Source organism: Rhea americana, unplaced genomic scaffold (assembly GCF_003343005.1).
Source record: "Rhea americana isolate MKP2758 unplaced genomic scaffold, rheAme1 scaffold_284, whole genome shotgun sequence".
Lineage (NCBI taxonomy): Eukaryota > Metazoa > Chordata > Aves > Rheiformes > Rheidae > Rhea > Rhea americana.
Genome location: NW_028186406.1, coordinates 810,706 through 830,814, shown reverse-complemented (window position 1 = coordinate 830,814; position 20,109 = coordinate 810,706). Strand labels below are relative to the sequence as shown.

General features: G+C 45.3%; 1 protein-coding gene across 1 annotated transcript; it reads left to right on the top strand.

Moving 5' to 3' along the window:
- Window positions 1–1,096: 1,096 nt before the first annotated feature.
- Window positions 1,097–19,386, top strand: PPEF2 (protein phosphatase with EF-hand domain 2). Its single transcript, XM_085308865.1, has 16 exons — window positions 1,097–1,157; window positions 5,259–5,386; window positions 6,191–6,248; window positions 7,463–7,638; window positions 9,298–9,412; window positions 10,280–10,326; window positions 10,800–10,966; window positions 11,050–11,086; window positions 11,178–11,327; window positions 12,289–12,624; window positions 14,435–14,620; window positions 15,293–15,435; window positions 16,155–16,261; window positions 17,422–17,585; window positions 18,207–18,294; window positions 18,909–19,386. The coding sequence occupies exons 1-16, from the start codon at window positions 1,097–1,099 to the stop codon at window positions 19,085–19,087; spliced, it is 2,142 nt and encodes a 713-aa protein (XP_085164991.1). The 3' UTR covers window positions 19,088–19,386.
- Window positions 19,387–20,109: the final 723 nt, after the last annotated feature.

Here is a 20,109-nt window from a genome sequence, read left to right as displayed (position 1 = left end):
TCTGGGTAGGGCTGTCTTTGCCTCAGTGAGATTGAAAGAAATCTGACTGTCCTGTTCTTTTATGCTGGCAAGGGTCTGAGCAACTGACTGATGGTATAATACACCCCTATGTTCAAGCAGATCTATGAGGTGAAGAAAAGCAGTATTTATTTAACAAAGCTGATTATTTTCTTATGACAGCTAATTGTTATTTTAGACTTATCTCCACTCCAGCTGTGGAACTGCAAATAGATTTAAATACCATCTGTGTGTTCATCCCTCGTAATTAGAGTTATCCTTCATAGAGGGGTATATATTTGTCTGCAGATCTTGAAATGAGCGTTAGTGAAGCCACAATTACTTTTTTGCTTCCAGATTAGTATTGAAAAACTTGTGTTTTTTTTTTTCCTCTACAGTGTGTGAATGCCTCCAACATGCAGTTATGTGCACTAATTTAGCACCTTTTGCTTCATCCACTCCCTTCAATTGTGCATAAGGAAGGGGGGAGGCTGGGAGATTGGGAGATGTAGTCTGCTGAGAGCATGGCTAGCTTCTTCCACCCCCTCAGTGTGAAAATGTGCATATCCTTTATTTTTGGTCTGAATCAAGCTTATTTTAGTCTACCATTTGAAATGAAGGTCCAGGTCACCATATTGCCATGTTACTAAGAGTTTAGGTTTAGGAATCTAAAATTAGCCACATAAGGAATTGTGAGAATACATGACTGCCTGATTTATACAGCCACTGTACAACTATGGTATCTAAATATGTAATCTCTGATATATTTATATAACTAGTGAAGGTGCTGTAATTATTCTCATCGCTGACTTGAAATTTGGAAGAAGACAAACTGAAATTRTTATCAGTAGTCTATCAGATAGTCTAGAAAACAACAAAGTGGGGAAGAACCTGGTACTAGTAAATGTACTTGGGCATAAGACAAGCCATCTGCTTGGGGATCTTAATAAGTGTTAATATGTTTAATTATAGACTCCCAGTGCTGTGGGACATGTTGCAGCTGGTTTGATTCTGACTGAATACGCTTTCCTGCATCCCTTGCATGGTTTTGGTGAGACTGGGTCAGTTCACAGYGTTCTAGGAGTATTGGCTGGAGAACATGGGATCTGGTAGTTCTGTAAACACCAACTTCAAGTACTCCCTGCAGAAGTCTGAAAAYGGTGAGTGATTCTTTGAAATGTAATCTTCTCCTGTCTGCTCATGCACATCCTGTTGGAAAGTTGTGGTGGATATATTTCTTTTCTGAATGACCTGGTTTTCCTGATACTATTGAGACAGGATTGTGCCTTCAAATATCCTCTGAAGAGGAATCTCAGCTGTCATGCTGAAAATCAATACTAGGCTTGAGAAAATAACAGCCATTTAGACTAGAGTGAGATTAAAATCAGTCAAAACCTGACTGGTAATAAAGCAGAAAAAAACTAGTTCTGTTGGAACYGACACAGGATAAATTAATCAACTGCTGACTAATGTATGTGTATTATAACCTCATGTTCTGACTGTGAGATAGATGATACCACCAGATGCTTCTGGTGAACCACATGTTTAAAGGCTATTTTAGGGGTGCAGGTTTGGTAAAACAGAAGCATTAGCAAAGCCAAAAAAAAAGTTGATTCTAAAGGAGGTAAGATACTGTGGCTAAGAAAAGCTGAAAAGACAAGAATTGTGCTTTTTTTTTTTTTTTTTTTTTTTTTAAATATGTCAGTACAATGTCCTTTTTTCTGCTCATAAGCTAGGCTTGTTTATGGGTCCTCCAAGATGTCTAATGATTCATTTTTATGAAACGCTCTGTATGATAATACCAGTTTGCTGTGTGTGTATTCTAGTCTGCTGTGGTACAAAAGCTGCTTATGAGTGAGGTTTCACACATAAGGAAACGTAAAAAAGTAAATAGATAACTAGCTTTGTTATTTCCTTCGGTCATCTTCATTGGCACTACAGCAGTGTGGTACAAACTGTTAGCAATTGTCTTAAAAGCAAAAAACAATTATATTTAGAAATTAAAAAAGTGGGGATACTGTTGTGACTCAGCATTATTCATTTGTAACTTTTGTTTGTTGAAAAGCTCCGCCTGTTCTTTAAATAAGTGAGTTTGCCTACTGCCTGTAGCACCAGAAAACCAAGTACTTTCCCAGCAAGTTCAGGACTGTTTTGTGACAAATACTATGCAGGAGCTTGTCCATAACAAAACAAAATGTAGAACTAGTTTTGTGTTTGAGACTATGTGTTAGGTCTGATACTTTATCAAAAGCTTCTCATGGCTGTAAAATCTCTGAATTTCTGTGGGCCTTTCAAAACCATTTAGATCTGATGATCTGCAGATGTGGAGTTGCTTAGGMGCAGCCAAACCCTCAGCTGGTATCAGCTGACAGAGTGAGGCAGCGGGGCTGAGCTGACGGGGCATCAGCTACATCTGCCTGCTGTGGGGCCTGTAACTTGTCTCGTAACGGCTGTGAGGCACTGACGGTGCACATGGAGGCATTGTAGAATGTGTGCCTGGTGTAAGTGTTACCATTTGCTCGCGTAGATGTGCAGCTTAATTAGTTAAATCTTATTTAATTACATCTGAATATTCGTAAAACTTGGGCTGCCTGTGTCAGTTTAAAGTGTACCAAAAGTAGCTCCTTAGCCTGTATTTTCACTTATTAAAATTTGACATAGTTCAAAACAGAAGATCTTGGAATAGGCTTTACAGTTTGATTAAGCTGCTGTTAAAATCATCCTCTAGCTATCTGCCTGTATTTCTGTAGTGCCCTTCTCAGGGAATCTTACTGTGCTGTCACTTTTCCCTGCAACAGACCTGAAAGGATGGTCYGAGGATGCTCACTTCTAGGCAATTGATTTGATTATCTGTTATTTCAGGAAAAAATAGGCAATATTTTTTCACATCTGATTTGTGTTTGCTGAACTATATTACTAGCATGAATACGCGTGTTTTACTCAAAGTGCTGCCACTTTGGCGTGCTTTCAGTGGCTTATACRATGATTGTGATTCAGTGTACTACTTGGATCCTCATAGAATGTGGATAAATCTGTTTCTCTTCCTTTTTTATTATTTCTTTCTAAACTAGTACAAACACTGCCAGATGCAACTCACCCAGGTAAGCTGGTAAATTAGAATACCTGGCTTTTCCAGTTGCAGATTCACTTTGTGTAAAAGTAGCATAAGAAAATAATACCTTGCCTATCTGAAGCTTGAAATGGTGTGGATGGTGATATATGTACTCACTGCACTTGATAATCGATCTTTTGTAGATTCAGTGTTTAAAAGGGTYTGGTTTTCATTGGTGTATGTAGAGGTATAACTATAAACTTCTGCTTGGGTTCAATTGAAGAACATGTGAATTCTGCTGCAATAATAGGACATTATGTTGATTATTAAGGGAAGCAACATGTTTAGAAACTGTTTCTTTTAGAGACTGATTATCACTGTGAGTAAGGTTATGTCTCAGCCAAATTACTATACAAGTGTTGGGTCTGTTTTACTGGTGGGTTGAGGAAGCAATGTCAGAAGTGCCRAACTGCAGAAAGAAAAAACAGCCTATTTTATTCTTTTCTGGTCCAGCAGGTCAGCAAGCACACTCGCACAAAGGCACAAGGCCCAGGCCAAGGGTAACATAAGTTATTCGTGTTCTGTTCTGAAATTAAGACTGAGTCTTACCTTTCTAAGACTTCACTGGTGCTCAGTTCCCCATCTGCAAAACACCAATAGCTCTTCCCTTTCCATGCTCTGCCCATTCAGAGCGTGAGCTCTTGGGAGCACTGGCTGCTGCTGACTAGATGTAGGTAAAACAGCTACAGCTCCCAGACATTTTATGGTAACGTAATTTAGAAGGATTATTAGTTTCAGTGCATAAGCCACTGGGATATCTTTTCTAGGTAAAGGTCAAGTAATATTTCCTGCTGAAGTATGTGTGGGTGGTTTTTGTTGTGTAATACAAGCTAATTGAATTAAAGCGATCTCTTTGTCTTCTGCCAGCACTTAGCAACTTTCAGGAGGTTTTTTTTCCTTTTCTTTCTTTTTCTTTCTTTTTTTTTTGTTTTGTTTTGTTTTTGTTTTTGATCAAACTTTTCCACTCCACATACCCTATTGCTCTCCTTGCTTTGGTGCCTTGTTGAACACAGCAATAATCTCTCACAAACCAGAGGCCAGTCTCTACCAAGACAATGCAAGCTTCTGCAGCAGGGCTAACTCTAACTAAAGGGACACAAAGCAAAAGGAAAAGAAAGCAGTCGAGTAACAGAGCTGGTTGGCAAGGTGGTCTGAAGTAACCAGGCAGTTCAAGCTGGGTCAAGACCAGCTGAGGAAGATGGAAGAGTTTATAGAGGTACATACAGTTCTGTGGCAGAACATGAAAAAGGAATAGATAAACTACACCAGTGCACTTTGCTTTAAATATGCACACATGCTATCTGCAATAATCTTGTAATGAAAACCCCTGGAACTGGGGAAATGCAGAGGAATAGTTAGGTTTTAAACAGCAGGGCAGGTGGGCCATCATTTGGAGGGAAGAGTCTGGTGCCAGTGCTGGCTGTGGATTGAACAATTACCAGGGACCTGGAAATTCCTAGTGTTTCATTTCTTCTACACCACTAAGCAGCCAAAGATCCATTTCCCTCTTCTCAATATATGTGTTTATTTTGTCTTTATTTTACTCCAAGACAGTGTGATGTTAACATTTATGTCGGAACAGATCTGTTCTGAAGTTTGTCCAGAACTGTGATAACTCAGGTCCTGTATACACTTGGCTTAAAGGAAGTTAGACAAAGCCCATGTTTTTAAGGCTCTGGAAGCAGACTCAGTATCTTGTTTTCACCTGACTCCTTGAGTGGTTTCAGTCAAATCTCTTGCTTCCTGCAGCCCCAGTACCTAGACTGTAAGGTGGACATGATAATATGAAGGTAGAGAGAAAGTGATGATACTGTCTATTAATAATAAAGAATGTGGTTGGACTGGTAGGCACTAAAAGGTTGTTAAGTAACACTGGTACTGAGGAGCTGGCAGTTATGATTAGAAGTGCATTGGAGATCTCTGGCTTGGCAAGGTCAGCTTGCTTCTTAGAGTATGGTAAGGAGAAGTGAGTGTTCTGATATCTCCAATATTTAGGCTTCAGAACACCTTTCCTGAAAACTTAATCCTAAAAGAGAAAGGTCCCCCGTTAATTTTCAGGGTCAGGAAAGGGACGGGGTGGGGGGGGGGCAGTCCTGTAACTGCTACAGCAATTGCAGCTCAGCATGTTTTTTCTCTTTTTGTGTCCTAGCTTTCAAGGCAGCTGTCTTGATCCAGAGGTGGTATCGGCGATACGTTGCTCGGCTGGAAATGCGCCGACGGTGCACCTGGAGGATATTTCAATCCATTGAGTATGCCTGCGAGCAGGACCAGATCAAGGTAAAGTGCCAGAGAAAAGAGTTTGTGGGAAAAGCTTCCTCTCTGTGCAGTTTTAGTAGTGACTGAGTTTAATTCCTACTTGTGTATCTGGAAGCAATCTCTGTGATCCAAAGCCAGCCAATGGCAAACTACTTTCTAAGTAGGGGGCTTCTTTCTGTCTGGGAGTGCAAATGTAGATGCATCTTTTAGGATGCTGTGCAACTTACAGAGCAAAAGAAATTGGCCTCTAATGGACTGTATAGACTGCTGCTGTAAAGGGAGCYAAGAGCGAAGACAGATCCTAGTGCCCACCGTGGGTGTGAGTAGAGTGATGGAGCAGTCTGCTGAGCAAAGCGCATCGTGTGTTAGGGTAGCTGAGTAATATCCATGTGTCRAGAATTTTGCGACCTTGTTTTAAATTCAGGGAGGATGTGGGCTTTTTCTTTTTTCCCTATTTTTTAATAAGCAGTTCTCTGCCTTTTAGAGTCTGTTCTCTGTTGCKTCTAGGGGAGAGTGTTACCAACCTGCTGCTCTTTGCCATTTTAGTAGACAGGGCCACTTCTTTGGATCCTCAAAGAGGAAGATAGTTTCTGTGCCACTGACTCACTTGTGGGCCAAGGACTGTGTTGTAACTCAAGCCCTTTCTCCTTTTTTGCCTATTTTCCTGTCTGCTTGTGCATGATGAACCCGCAAGCAATGAATCATGAAATAAAGCCACAAAGAGCATTTAGTACCATAGCCCCTTTCTGAGAGTCAGAACATGAGAGGGGAAGCCTAGTTGTTTTGTTTTATTTTAGTGCTCTCTCTGTTTCTGTCTTCTTACAGCTTCACAACTTCTTCAGTTACCTGGTGGACCATTTCACACCAAGCAGCAGTAAAGAACGTAAGCTTCCTCATGCYGTTTGTAGACATGGCACCTGCAGCGCAGAAAGTTACACCCTGTCTTGATTTGTGGCTCTCTGCTGGCCCTTCAGGCTTGCTCAGGGGCCCAAAGGGCCCTCCCTAGGTGTTGCTAATGAACAAGGGTGTCAGGAATTCGGATAGGGAGTGAAATATCTGGAGACTGTCAGAGCCGTGTGAAGGATGTGGAGCAATTCTACTTCATTAGGAACTGGAAGAGAGAATAAAAGCTTGGTATGTTTTGTAAGAGCAATAGCAGAAATCTGCCTTTTTTCAACAATCTCTGGTAACCTGGCTTCTGCAGAGTCTGCTTCTGAAACTAGAGAATCCGTCTTTAGGGAATCATGCTGCCTGATAYCTGCTTTTTTACACTGAGTCTCTCATTCATGATTATGGTAAGAAAAATGCAGTGGGAACCAATATAGTATCTTCCTTAGCCTGCAGATGATGGGATTATATGTTAGTTCTTAATGCTATGGACTTCCTAATGAAGGTTATTCTGAAATCTGATGGAAACACTTGGGTATTGACTGTTTACGCTGCTAACCTGAACCTGCTGAAGAGCTTGTTCCTTCATTTCAAGCTGCCTCCMTTTTTCTTACTATCACCCAAAATATTTTACAGCAAAGCTCTGTGGAACAAAGGGTCTKTTTTGCTGAGTGTCCATACAGGGCATAGCACAGCTCCTTGAGGTGGACTTCARGGTGTTACAGTAGTAAAAGAAAAATCATGTTTCTTTATACAAATTTTGTGCAATACTGGGAATGTAGATGCAGGAGTATTAAAAATGGAGTGTGACATAGAAGACAGTTCCTTGTTATACTGTTTGCTTTTACATGTTATTGTAAATAAAATTTCACTTAACTGTGACAGCCAACTTTCATCTGGCTCTGCCTAAGTATTGCAGAAGCTACTGTAATTGCTAGCCCTGCTTCACATATAGCACACTGACCTTCGGCTGAGTCTACTCCATATAGTCTTTTGCCTGCCTCAAATGTTGCAGCAGTGTCAAATTAGGAGCTATCGTCCACTGCTGCTGTTGCACATGAACTCTACCCTAAGCAAAAAGCTTTTCTTTCGCAATTTACTTGAATGGTGTATTGAATCAAGTCAACTTTTTCTTGTCTATTTCTCTTTTCTTCTTCTTCTTTTTTTTTTTAAAAAAAAACCAACCAAACAAACAACTAACCCATCCAGGAGATTTCATAAGTCGCATGTTCATAAGTGGCGAAAGCTTCAAAGAAGCGGAGCTGGAAAAATACTGTGACTATGAATCCATGGAGGTGCCAGACTCCTACACTGGACCCCATCTCTCCTTCCCACTCCTTCCTGACCATGCAACTGCCTTGCTGGAAGCTTTCAAACAGAAACAAGTAAGGATCCCAAAAGTAACCACACTTCCCCCTTCTCCCCACTGGGGGACAAGTTGGGAGGAGGAGGAATATAGGGTGGGTCCCCTCCCTGCATCTGCACCAAGAATATCAAGTAGGTGATTTTTAGACTGTTACCTTCAGAGGGTGATGGACTTGATGTGTGCTTCTCAGTGATGTATGTGAAGACATAGAATCAGTATGGTTGGAAGGGACCTCAGGAGATCWTCTAGTCCAACCCCCCTGCTCAGCAGGGAAACAACTGGCCCATTCAGGGGTTGAACCCACAACCTTGGCATTATTAGCACCGTGCTCTAACCARCTGAGCTAAACCTAACCCCTAAGTCTTTTGACTACAGTCAGTGAGGGTGGCTCACTTGAAAACTTTATCTACTGGAATTTAGTACTAGAATTTGGCCTTCACTGTGTGTGTGTTGATGGCAAAGTGAAAACTGGCTTCATGTTCTCTCAGATGATCTGACAGAAGTTTTGATGAGGATGTATATTTTTCCCTTGCTGAGAGGAGGGGAAGGGATTTCTTGAAGCAAAAATTAATTGAATATCTGCCAGGGTTYGGGATAGATAATTTGTTGTTAGGCTTCCTAACAAACTAAATGAGCTGGAGTATGAACAGCTGGCTGGCTATTAAGCAAAGCAGAACACAAATTATCTGATAGGTACTTCCCCCTGCAATGGAAGGCTATTTTTTTTTTCTTTCTGAAAATGAGGTTCTGACAAAACTGCAAACTTYTCATAGGTGTGTACCTATGTAAACCTGAATTTCACTTTAAAAGGGAAAAAAAAACACTATAGTCCGTGTTGAAACATCCTTTTGCCATTATTTGTTGTAGTGCCTCAGTTTGTAGAAATATATAGAATGGCCAAAATGGAAACAGCTGATCAAAAATATTTTTTGTTCCATGTAACTGATTTGTGGGAAAAAAAAAATTCTATTTTAAATGTAAAATAAAAGCAAAGTTTAAAATTGTGGATTTTTAATGAGGAAGTCATCAAAAAATGCATTGCAATCCAGCAGAATTAACCATGCAGATCCTCCTACAATTGCAGTACTCTGCTTCCATCCATCAAAGTGCTGAACAGTAAAATAGGGAAAAATGTGGAGAAGGCTAAGAAAGATCTAGAGGATTAGCTGCTCCTTATGCTTGATACCAAGGTGGAATTGCTGCTGYTCTAGGGGTCGTGTTGCCCAGTAGGCAGAGCTTTGACTATGGTGGAGCAGGAGATTTGGGGCTCTTTTGGTAGTCATGTCATTAGCCAAGGCTGAGCTGTTTTGGGCGAGTCTTTTCTGTAGTGCGGTTGCCTGTTACTTGACTTGTCTTGTTTGTAAGCCTGTAGGTCAGCGTGGACTGTCACAGAGAGCAATGTGTGGGCCCAGCTGTCTGTCAAAGCCTGGATTTGGTGTTGCAAATGGAGAGTTTTACTTAAAATTGGGAGAACAGTGAAAAGTTGTAGCAAGCACTCAGGATYGCTTGCTGAGTTCTGCTGTTCCCGCTGAGATTCGTACCCTTGAAGCCCACTCATTTTGCCATCCAGGCTATCGCGGTGTCATCTTTGAATCCTTGGGGCCTGTGCAGACAGAGCTGTGCAGCTGCTCAACRGTCCCTGAATTCCTGCTCTAATTCCTTTGCTTTCTCCTAGTAGCAGCTTCATGCTCGCTATGTCTTAAACCTTCTGCATGAGACCAGGAAACACCTCAAGCAGTTGCCAAAYATCAGCCATGTCTCTACCCGCTATAGCGAGGAGGTCACCGTGTGTGGTGAGTCTGGGTGGGAGGGCACTGTGCGGGCTCTGGGAGGAAACAGCCACGTGGAAGGGGCTCTGCCGAGGGGTACCAACGATATAAAATGGTAGCGTGGGCACCATGCTATATTGAGCGTGAAACACAGATACAGTCCATTCATGTGGAAAACATGCTTTGTGTTGAGAGGCGGCTRGGGGTCTCTGTAAAATACCCAGGTTTATGCTAAGGTGCTGTATTTGAGACGCTGCCCAGGCTAACCTGAACATTGGAGGGAGTAAGCCTCCAAGTAAGTCTCGCAGTATGTCATCCTATCAAGCACATTTGAAAGAGACAAAGCTTTTCAGCATTGTTTTTTTTTACTCCATTGTTTTCCTTCTCCATTTAAACTTTGAGATGTATCTGCAAAATACCCAGTTTGCCCAGAACTTGTGTGTAGGCAGCTTCCAGGAAGGAAGGCTCTTTTTAGTATCATGGTAAATGAAGTGAATATTGGCCATTTTCTATGCAGACCCTTTTCCCATTTAATGATCAAGGTCAACAGTTTCTTGTGCCATTTTGCCCTATACTGAACAGAAGAGAGAAAAGGACTAAGCTTTTAATTCAGAGTCTTCAGAAGCTGATGTAGGTTTTTTGCTGCCTTTCCTAGGCTTCAGCTCAAGCCTTTGCTTCATGCCCTTTTCTTCTGGGTACATTGTCTCAGTTTAAGGAAACTTGGACCTTGAACTTCCCAAAGCATTTCAGTGGTCATTAGTTTATAGAGGAGATATTTTATGGGAAGTTACTTCATGGGTGATTTTTTTTTAAGTTAAAAGTATTTACTTCTGTGTTAAATACCAATGAGGTGGCTAAACATACTGTGTCTTGTGTTTTTATTCCTGTTAGGAGACTTGCATGGCCAGCTGGATGACTTGTTCCTCATATTTTATAAGGTAGGCATCATATTTGGTGAGACAGAGGCTGGTCTGACCATGTGTGGTACTGCATGGGTCAGGCTGAGAAGTATATTGCAGGATTGGGCACGTGAAGTTTGATTAATTTTAAAGTGGCTGCACAAAGCTGAAGCTTATTCCCTTGCAGGCTTTTACAGTCTGTTAGAGCCATTGTCATATTAATGCACATTTGAGAAGTTTGTTTTAAGTGCTAATACAAGAGGCAGCCTTTTCTGGATGCCAGTTTTCCTTTATCAATATATTTGCCACTGCAAGCCTACAGGGTAAAAAAGAAAACGTCAGGATCTATCATATAGCATAAGCAGGGACCCTTCTGAGAGGTGTATAGCTAGAGGGTAGCTATACATCTTCATATGTAGATCAGCGTTGTTGCAATCCAGAACTCCATGTGTTTGGGGCAGTGCTGTGGGGAGGCCTCTCTTGTAACATCCACCTGTTTCTTGCTTTCACAGAACGGCCTTCCTTCCCCTTCTAAGTCCTATGTGTTCAATGGGGACTTTGTAGATAGAGGCAAACAGTCCCTTGAGATCCTGATTGTCCTCTTCACCTTCCTCCTGGTCTACCCAAATGAGGTTCATCTCAACCGTGGGAACCACGAGGATCACATGGTCAACTTACGGTATGGATTCAGTGCGAGACTGATTGCAGTGTCAGGGTGCCACTGCAAAATCCCACTAAACCTTCTTTCTCTTGTTCCTTTAGCTATGGTTTCACCAAGGAAGTCATGCAGAAATACAAGGTAGGCGTACATTTGTCTCTTCCTCCACCACATGGGACATGGACTTGAAGGCTTGATGCTTCATCTTTTCCTTTCTGCCCTATTCTCCTAGGTGCATGGAAAGAAAATCTTGAAGATGATACAGAATGTCTTCTGCTGGCTACCCTTGGCCACCCTCATTGACCAGAAAGTCCTGATTATACATGGGGGCATCTCTGATACCACTGACCTGGACATGCTTGAGAAAATTCAAAGGCACAAAGTAGGTTTTCTTTCCTAAACACTGCAAGACATGAAAGTTAATTTGTTTTGAGGGGAGAGCTTTTGAGTACTTAGGAGCAAATGGTGTTTGCATTATTAGCCAATTCCTACAAGTAAGCTGCCAGGGAGGTCAGACCCTGGGAAGTTAAGTTTCTTCATGTTGACTTGGCTGGAGACAAGACAAATGAAAGGAGTTTGTTCTTCTTAGCCAAAGTGTCTTTGGATACAGGTTTGGAATGGATCACTTTAATAGTGTGTAGACAGAAGGCGTAAAGGGAAGAAGCATTCTTGTGTGTAAGGATTGTAGCTAGGACAGTGGTGGATTATGGCATGGGTAAATGGATGTGCTTGTRCTGACAGTGAGAACCACAGTGCAGATGGGACTTCGTCCCATAATCCCTTGGCCTGAGTTCTTCCCTAGATTTCCAGAGAGACTGTGGCAAGTCTTTTAGCTTGTCTCTGCCTCATTTTTCAGTTGAGAAATACTACTTCCKTTGGAATAAGAGTCTCACTGTTCTTAGACCAGCTGTGAAATTTCTCTGTGTGCTCAAGTCCTCCTAAGGTTTAAGGTTTTCTAATCAGCTAAACCCTTCTGCATTCACTTCCGGAACGACAAACATTAATCTTTCCCTTGTTCTGTTGCCTGGTTCCCATTGCAGACTAAATCCGTAATCTGTGTGATCTACCTTTTGTGAGATGTCTGAGCWGCATAAAATCAATGAAGAAAAGATGATCTGTGGTCAGGAAGGATGTGGGACCCCAGTTCTAAAACAATAATGATACATCTGAGAAAGCTGCTCTAGTAACCTAGCACAATTAATTAGCATTTGATGGCAGGGAGGAGAACTGAGGCTCAGGGGCCTGGCTGACTTGACAAATGCCCATGGAAAATGTTAGCATTGGAGTTCTAAGAGGTTTCCAAGCTCTGTGACCAGCTCACTTTTCTCTCTTACCTCTTTCAGTTTGTTTCTGTACTGAGAGGGAAGAAAAGAAAGGAGTCAAATAGAAATGTGGAAATACAGGAAATAAACGGGGAGAGCAAAGCAGATGCCTCCCCAGCAGAGCATGACGCAGCAACCAGTCCATCCCTGCAGCCGCGGCCGGCCCAGGCTCCCAGCATGGCCAACAGGCTGGAGTTCTCCAAGTGGATCCGGCAGACAGTGCAGGAGCAAATCGAGCGGTGCCGGCAGCTGGTGGACATCAGCGAGTCGGAGGAGGAGGAGCTCACCAACTCCAGCTTTCTCTCCATGACTGACTTGGATACACCGTGCTGGACTCGCCAAGAGGAGTGGAAGCAGGTGAGTRGTGTAAGCGGGGCCCTGGGCTTGGTGAGCTGTGGGTGCTTCCTGCAGCCTTATTCTCTCTGCTCATCCCAGGAATCTCGATATAAAATCCTTCTTTCCAAAGGGGATTTTGCTGCCCTGTAAAATGGACTTAATGAGCAAGTCAGCTTTGAGTGCCAATGGGATTGCTGATGGGGTTTGTACTATTTTATACCTCCTGCTCTGCTCTCCCAGAGCGCCTGGTATTGGTCATTCAATGGTGATTGGTCAGGAAAGAGCTGTCCTGCGTGAGCGTATGACCTCTGCTCCCTGGGGATGTTTTGTTAGACACTTGCTCTGCATCTGGCTCATCCTGTGGTACAGTTCCTTTGCAACCGAAGAGCTGGGCCCATGAGTCACACAGGAGGAGGAGGAAGTCCTAGACTGTCCGGGCACCCATACCAGCCAGCATAGCCGAAACTAAACTGGGCTGCCCATGCTGGTGCCAGCACAGATCRCAATGTTGGGCAGCAGGTGTTCACTCTTTCGTGTCAGTCCCTCCTTCCCTCGGCTACAGCAGTTGGTTCGTTGTGTGAGAGCTGTGTCTGTGTGGCCCTGATGGATTCCCTCGTGCCAAGGGGAGCAGCTGTGCTTAGGGAGYGCTTTGAGGAGCCAGGTCCCCTGGGCTGCGTGCACCCAGCAGAGCAGCGCTTGACTGTTGACTGGGCACTGCGCTCCTGCCCGCTGCCCTGGCTCTTCCTGTGGTGAGCACGGCGTCGGCAGCGCGGCCAGGCCCTGTCTGGCAGGACCTGTGGCAGTGTGGGCTCTGGCTGCGTGCGAGACTAGTGCTAGCTCCTGTTCTGCTGGCACTTTTTTCCTGTCCTCATGAGTCAGCCTCTTCGCCAGCCTTTGTGGCTTCTGAGCTCAGGGCTTTGTCCCCAAACCTGCTGCTGAGGTATAAAGTGGGGTTACAGGTTTTCTTGGCTCTCAGTAAGAGAGAGAAGTATTAAACAAGACTGACTGTGGAGCACAGTGGTTATGTCGTTTACTGAGTACATGGGGTATCTGCAGTCAGCTATGCAACTAATTAACGAGCTTGTCATTTGCCGATGGAGTCCTGATCTTGAGTACTTAAGAGCAGATGGAATTCGCATTATTAGCCAATTCCTACAAGTAAGTTGCCGAGGAGGTCAGACCCAGGGAACTTAGTATCCTGTTTTTGTTAGACAGGTTTGTTTGTAAACCTCTTCTGCAAGCTGTGAAAGAGCCGTTCTGTACCTCACATTACATATGATATCCTGACACATTGTACACCTTATCGGTGTAAAGCTGCATATTGAGGTCAGGGTTAAAGAGATTATACTTTAATCCATATAGTGGTTACTGAGCCAGCACTTCTGTGTACTGGAGGCTGCTGAATGTCCTGGCCAGAGAGCAAAGCAGTTTAATGGTGAGCATGCTCTTGGCCCTAGGATCTGCCAGGGGTTCTTCCTGTGGGACCTGTGTTTTGGGCTGGAGGAGGACAGGAAAAGCCCTTTGAAATCTAGAGGGAGTGAAGGGAAGCCTTGTTTCAGGCCTGAGTTATAGCTACCCATCCCCACCCTCATCCCCACAGATACTTTGGGTGTACTTGTAGCTCAAGGCAACAGCATTGTCACCTCAGTGAGGGCTCAAGTCTGACAGCCCCACACAGCACTGTGGGAGACTCTGACGTGGATGTGGGAGGCATCTCTGTTCCCCTGTGGTCCAGTGCTGTATTTGCTTGGAAAACATTGATGGGTGATGGCCACTGTGCAGCACAGTGATGTGGTACAYGTTTGGCAGTAGACCTTTCTGATCCTTTCAGATTTTAGACATTCTCTGGAGTGACCCCATGCCACAGGAGGGCTGCAGAGAAAATACAGTGCGAGGTGGTGGCTGCTACTTTGGGCCTGACGTGACAGAGAAGATCCTCGAGAAGTACAGCTTGCAGTTCCTTATTCGCTCCCACGAGTGCAAGCAAGATGGCTACGAGTTTTGTCACAACCGGAAGGTCAGTGGACAGTGCTAAGGATACGTGGATTTCCATTCCGCCGGGATGGGATTTCTGTGGTGGTGGTTCTTAGCTCTGTGTTTTTCCAGTGGGGTTTTGTTAAGTATGTACAGAATCCTTGCACAGTCTTATCGAGAGTTACTGAAACGTGCGCCCAGCTGAGCTCTTAGGACAGTTTGAAGCCACCCATGCTACCGGGGGCATGTGCTGTGCGGGCAAGGCACGTTTCTGCGTGGTAGCTGTGAAAAGATCTGAACCCCTTTGTGCCATTGCTCTCACTTAAAGCAGCCGTTCCTGAAGATGGACTATAAAAGGGTGTCGCTAAGCTGACGCAGCAAAGTTTTGCCTTGGAAGATTCAAAGTAGCCTCAGTGGCTTCCGCAGAGGTACCTTTGACTCTGCCCACTGCCAGGGAGAGTAGATGTTTGCTGGGAGAGTACTGTGAAATAGCAGAAGCCCAGCGTGGGGCTGGATCTGCACGAGGTCAGTGCTTGCTCACACCTCTAAGGCTTCCGGCCCAGCTGCCACCTTGCTCTTCCTTTTCAACATAAAACACATTGCTTTCACAGTCTGTTGTCTGCAGGTGAGATTGATTGTATTGTTTCACTGATACGTATATATGTATGTGGGATGTATATACTGACTGTAAATGTCTGTCCTTTTTGGGGGTCAGGTTCTGACCATTTTTTCAGCCTCAAACTATTATGAGATTGGCAGCAACAGGGGAGCCTATGTGAAGCTGGGGCTGGACCTGGTCCCCCATTTCGTTCAGTACCAAGCGAACAAGACAGCCCATACTCTCACCATGACCCAAAGGCAAGGCTTTCCAGTTGCTCAGCTTTCCACTGCTGACAAATTCAAGTCAAATTCCCAAAGGGAAAACTTTGGGAGCTTTGAGAAAGTTTGGCTCCAGAGCTGAACTTTCACAGCTTGATTTACTGAAGATTGTTTCTTAGGGTGTGTAGTAGCCCTAAGGGAGGATTCAAGCCTTGGGGGTGGGGGTGGGGGGAAATCTGAGGAAGGTTCTGGGTGGGGGTGAGGGGGAAGGGAGTGTTGCCGGATCAGAAGGCGGCTGTTTGTTAGTCTGTTGTTTTCCAGCTTCTCTTTTCAATGTAAAGTTTTAACTTTTGATCCTTGTTGAAGTTCCTTTCCACTTCGTCACTGCACAAGTTGCACAGCTATTAAAAGCCTCTGTGACTGGTATTCTAGAAGTGAAACAGATATGGGTAAACACCAACTGCAGAAGTTAGCTGGGATGCAGTGTTCCTCCCTGGGCCGGAGCTGATTGCCATCAGCTTGTATGTGCAAGGGTGAGGGGTTTGTGCTGTGCCAGGGATGCCCTGTACCGACTGTGGGAACTCTGCTCCAGGCATGCAGTGACTTGTGGCAGGCAGTGCGATTCATCGTAGCAGTGCACAGCTGTGGTGTGAGGGTCCAGGCAATCCGGGGAAAGGCCAGAGGAATGGGAAGATGTGGTCACTCTTGTAGTTTGTGGTGAGCCCTTAAGTGCTCCTCTGTCTGTCTGCATCCTCCAGAATCAGCCGAGTAGAGGAGTCAGCTTTTCGAGCCTTGCGGGAAAAACTCTTTGCTCACACGTCAGCCCTCATCAGTGCATTCAAGGCCTACGATAAGGAAGATACAGGTAAATCTAAGCTATGACACACTCAGGTCAATTCCCTGACAGTACGGGGTTGGAGAGGGCAAGTTGGGCGTGCGGCTGGTTGGGAGGCTCCTCGCAGGACTGTTGGCTTCTCTGTCACGAGGAGGCTGCGTCAGACCTGGTCAAAGCCTTGGTCCTGTTTGCTGCTCTTCAGCATCTGTATTAGGAACCTGTTAATGCCTCAGAGCAGCACTGTAATGAGGAAGGTGGCGGGAGGAAAAGCAAGAGGCAATTAGCTCTCAGGGGAAGGGCTGCGCGGTCTCTTGAGCCCCTTCAGCCACAGAGTCTAAAACCAGCAGCAAGCAGAGAGCGAGGCAGCAATTCTCTCAGCAGTAGCTGCTGTAGCTGCCTTTGTCAGAGCCTTAAGGTGGGAGCCACGAGTTTGTAATTCCTGGGCTGCTTCTGTACCTGCCAGGAGTGCTGGGCTCGTGCAGATCTGCTACTGAGATCCGTCCACGAGGGAGAAACAGCACCCAGCAGAACTACGTTCTCGTGTGTATCCCTTCCCTTGCAGCAAAGGAGGTTGCGGAAGTCCARTTTAGCTGGTACAGCAGCTGCTAACGTAGGGGCTTTTCCAGGTTCCTGGTCACTGAGAAACTACTAGCCCAGCTGTGAAGACAACAGTCTGCAGGGCAGACCTCAAGCTTACAATAAAACATCCGAAGTTAGTATCCCCCTGCTCTTCCTTGGTTTGGAGATTTGCAAATCCACCACCCTGATTTATTGCGGCAATAAAGAACTTCCTGCAGGTCAGGGGGAGCAGCAAGTGCTTGTGCCCTGCAGTGACTGCTGCAGGCTGTGTAGGGCTATTCCCTCTGCAAAGCGCTCAGGTGTGCCACGGAGGAATGAAGCGAGAGCGCCTGGGAACCTGGCCCGCAGCCTCCTAAACTGGTATGTGTACTGTGCTTCCAGCTTTTCACCTTGGTGAGGAGGAGGAGTGTTAAACACATTTGCTGTGTTGCTGTCCCACCACCCTACCAGCTAGGCAGGGGGCAGAGGCCCTCGAGAGTTTTGTTTGCCCCTAAAGGGGACAGTGGTATAGCAAGTGGTGGCACTGGAAAAGCAACATGCCAGTTGTCTGAATGCGCTTTCAGCCTCCCGTCCCTCRGGGATCTCCAGGGGTGTCTCCCTTTTCCTTGCAGGAAGGATCACGCTGAGCAACTGGGCGACGGCGGTGGAATCTGTCTTGCGCCTGGGGTTGCCGTGGCGAATGCTGCGCCCGCAGCTGGTACGCAGCACGGCAGGTGGCAYGCTGGAGTACAAATCCTGGCTCGAGGACTTGGCCATGGAGCAGCGGAGCCAAGAGGTAAGGGGTGGGGTGCTCGCTGCCTTCTGTCAAAGCACGATGCAGGGCGGCAGCTCACAAGGTTCCCAGGGCATGGGACCCTGTGTGGCAGGAAAGCTTAGGAGAACAGATGGTTCCTGTACGATCCCTGTACGATCCCAAAACATACTGGAATCAGTGGAAAAACTTGTGTGAATCTGAGCGGTCCAGAGGCGTTTGGACCATTACAGAAAAGGAGGCTGCCTGTGAAATAGAAGCCTACAGCTAGATTCCTTTCTTTGACTTGCAGCTTCCGAATTACAGCCAGCAAAACCAAATCTGCAATGGTTAAGTCACAACCCAAATCGGTGTCTCCCTGTCAGCCAGGAAAAACATTCTGTTTGGAACTGACAGGCTGATGATGCGYGGTGACACCGAGGTGCGCAGCGGGGTCAGTTGTCACAAACCTGTTCCGTAACGCACGTGTGATGTGCAAGTGSCAAACTCGTCCCTGAGCACCTCGGGCGTTAGCTCTGGAATGAGTCCGGCCAGCAGCAGATGCTTCTGTTTATGGGAAGGGCTGTGGTACGGCCCAGAGGCAGCACAGAGCGCTGCGGCGTTAGCTAGGAGCCAGAGAAGGAGCGTGACCGCGTTCTCTTTCAGCACATCCAGTCGGGCTTGCTGGAAGTCATTTATCGAAACCGATCCAACTTGGAGACCATATTCAGGATCATAGACAGAGATCATTCAGGTAAGGGGGGCGTATGGGGGGCCTCGGCCCACGGGTTCTTCTCCATTCTGCTTCCGGGCTCCCTTTATTGTATACTAGTGCATTTTTGTGTAACGGTTTTAAGGCCTGGGTCTTGCTGCTCCCTACATCAGGATTACTGTCTCAGGGGCTGTTGGAATTTCATTGCGTGTTTTCCCAAACATAAGGCATTTCAAAGGAACATGTGCAGCCAGGGCAAAGAATTGTAATTAGTTGTTCTGGAGGAATTTAATAGAAAAAAAAACGGAGATGAGAGCACCACAGTAACGCTGTGGGATCTGAATGTTACCTGACAGCGAGCAGCCACACTACAAAACTACTTTAGTAAAGAAAATGCAGTTGTCTTTGCCTTCCACTGTTCTCCCAAATGATATTATGCCCCTCTGCTGCTCTTCAGTTGTGTTATCCAGTGCTCTCCACCTAGGAAATTTAGTTGCAGCACTTTAGAGGTAGACGATGAGCAGTTTGCTTCCCTGGGGTCTGCAGGCAGTGGGGATGGGCCAAGAGGTTGAAGCTGAACAGGGGCTGCTGGGAGCAGGCAGGCAGCAGTGCATGCGCTGCCCTTGCACTGAGGCGCCTTTCTCCCCCCCCACCAGGCCTCATCTCATTTGAGGAATTTCACCAGACCTGGAAGCTGTTCAGCTCCCATATGAACATCGAGCTCACGGACGACGGCATCAATGACTTAGTGCGCAGCATTGATTTCAATAAGGATGGAAACATTGACTTCAATGAGTTCCTAGAAGCCTTCCGCCTCGTGAAACAGTCGCAGTAGTGAGACGACAGCAGCGCTCCTTGGCCCTCGCTGGATCGCCACGTCCGATGCCTGCACTGCCTACGAAGCCAGACACGCCGCGCCCGACCTAACCGGAGAACGTGCCTGCGGATTCGATGCCCTGTAGGGAAAGGGATGTCAGGGCCGTGTAGCACATCTTCGTTGAAAGCAGTGGTTTCCCCAGTAAACAAACAGAAGYGGTCTGTTTTGAGACGGTAACTGGCAAAATAGGTAAGCTGCACTTCACTGTTGACAATTTCTGAAAGGAAGCTGTGGTGTTTTGAGAGCTCCACTCAGAGGGAGATGCAATTTAGTCTCTTGTGAATGTACGTGGTGATGATATTTTACAGGTCTATTCATGTTTAATAAAATAGGAGCAAGATTGTTTCTTGTAGGCACTGTTTTGAGCAGTTGGACAATTAGACTATTAGACTGCAGCCTTCTCCTCAGTTTTTTTCTAAATAGCTTCTGCTGAGCTGCTCATACTCTAATTTTCCAACACTGTTAGCAGCAGTGGTGTTTTATTGACAGTACCTGCAACACCGCTGTTCTGCTCCAACACAGCTGTCTTGTAAGTCTGAAGCTATTAAACATGGGCAGTGGAGCAACACTTCCAGAAATAAACTATCTCGAACGCGCAAAACATTCTCTAGCAGAGGGCTCTTTTATAAAATCCCCTGGGTGTTTATTTTCCCTTTTGAAGAGCCACCTTAGTACCTTAACAAACTGACTATAGTGCATATTCGAGACAGGTTATTTTTGAAGGTATGGTGCAATTGAGGATAAAAAAGGAAATATGTTTACATTATTTTTTGCATTGGAAACACTTCTTACCTCAAACATGCACACTAGTCAGGCCCCTGCTGGAGTATGTTAGAAGCCTTTACTTCATGTATAAACTGTGGCTCCTGAAAAAGGTAAATATATCCTCAGAGGATTTTGTAAAAGAGACCCTGCTAGTGCCATATTGCATGTTTGAGATATTTAGTAGAAACACTTGCAAAAATATGTTCCCCCCCCCC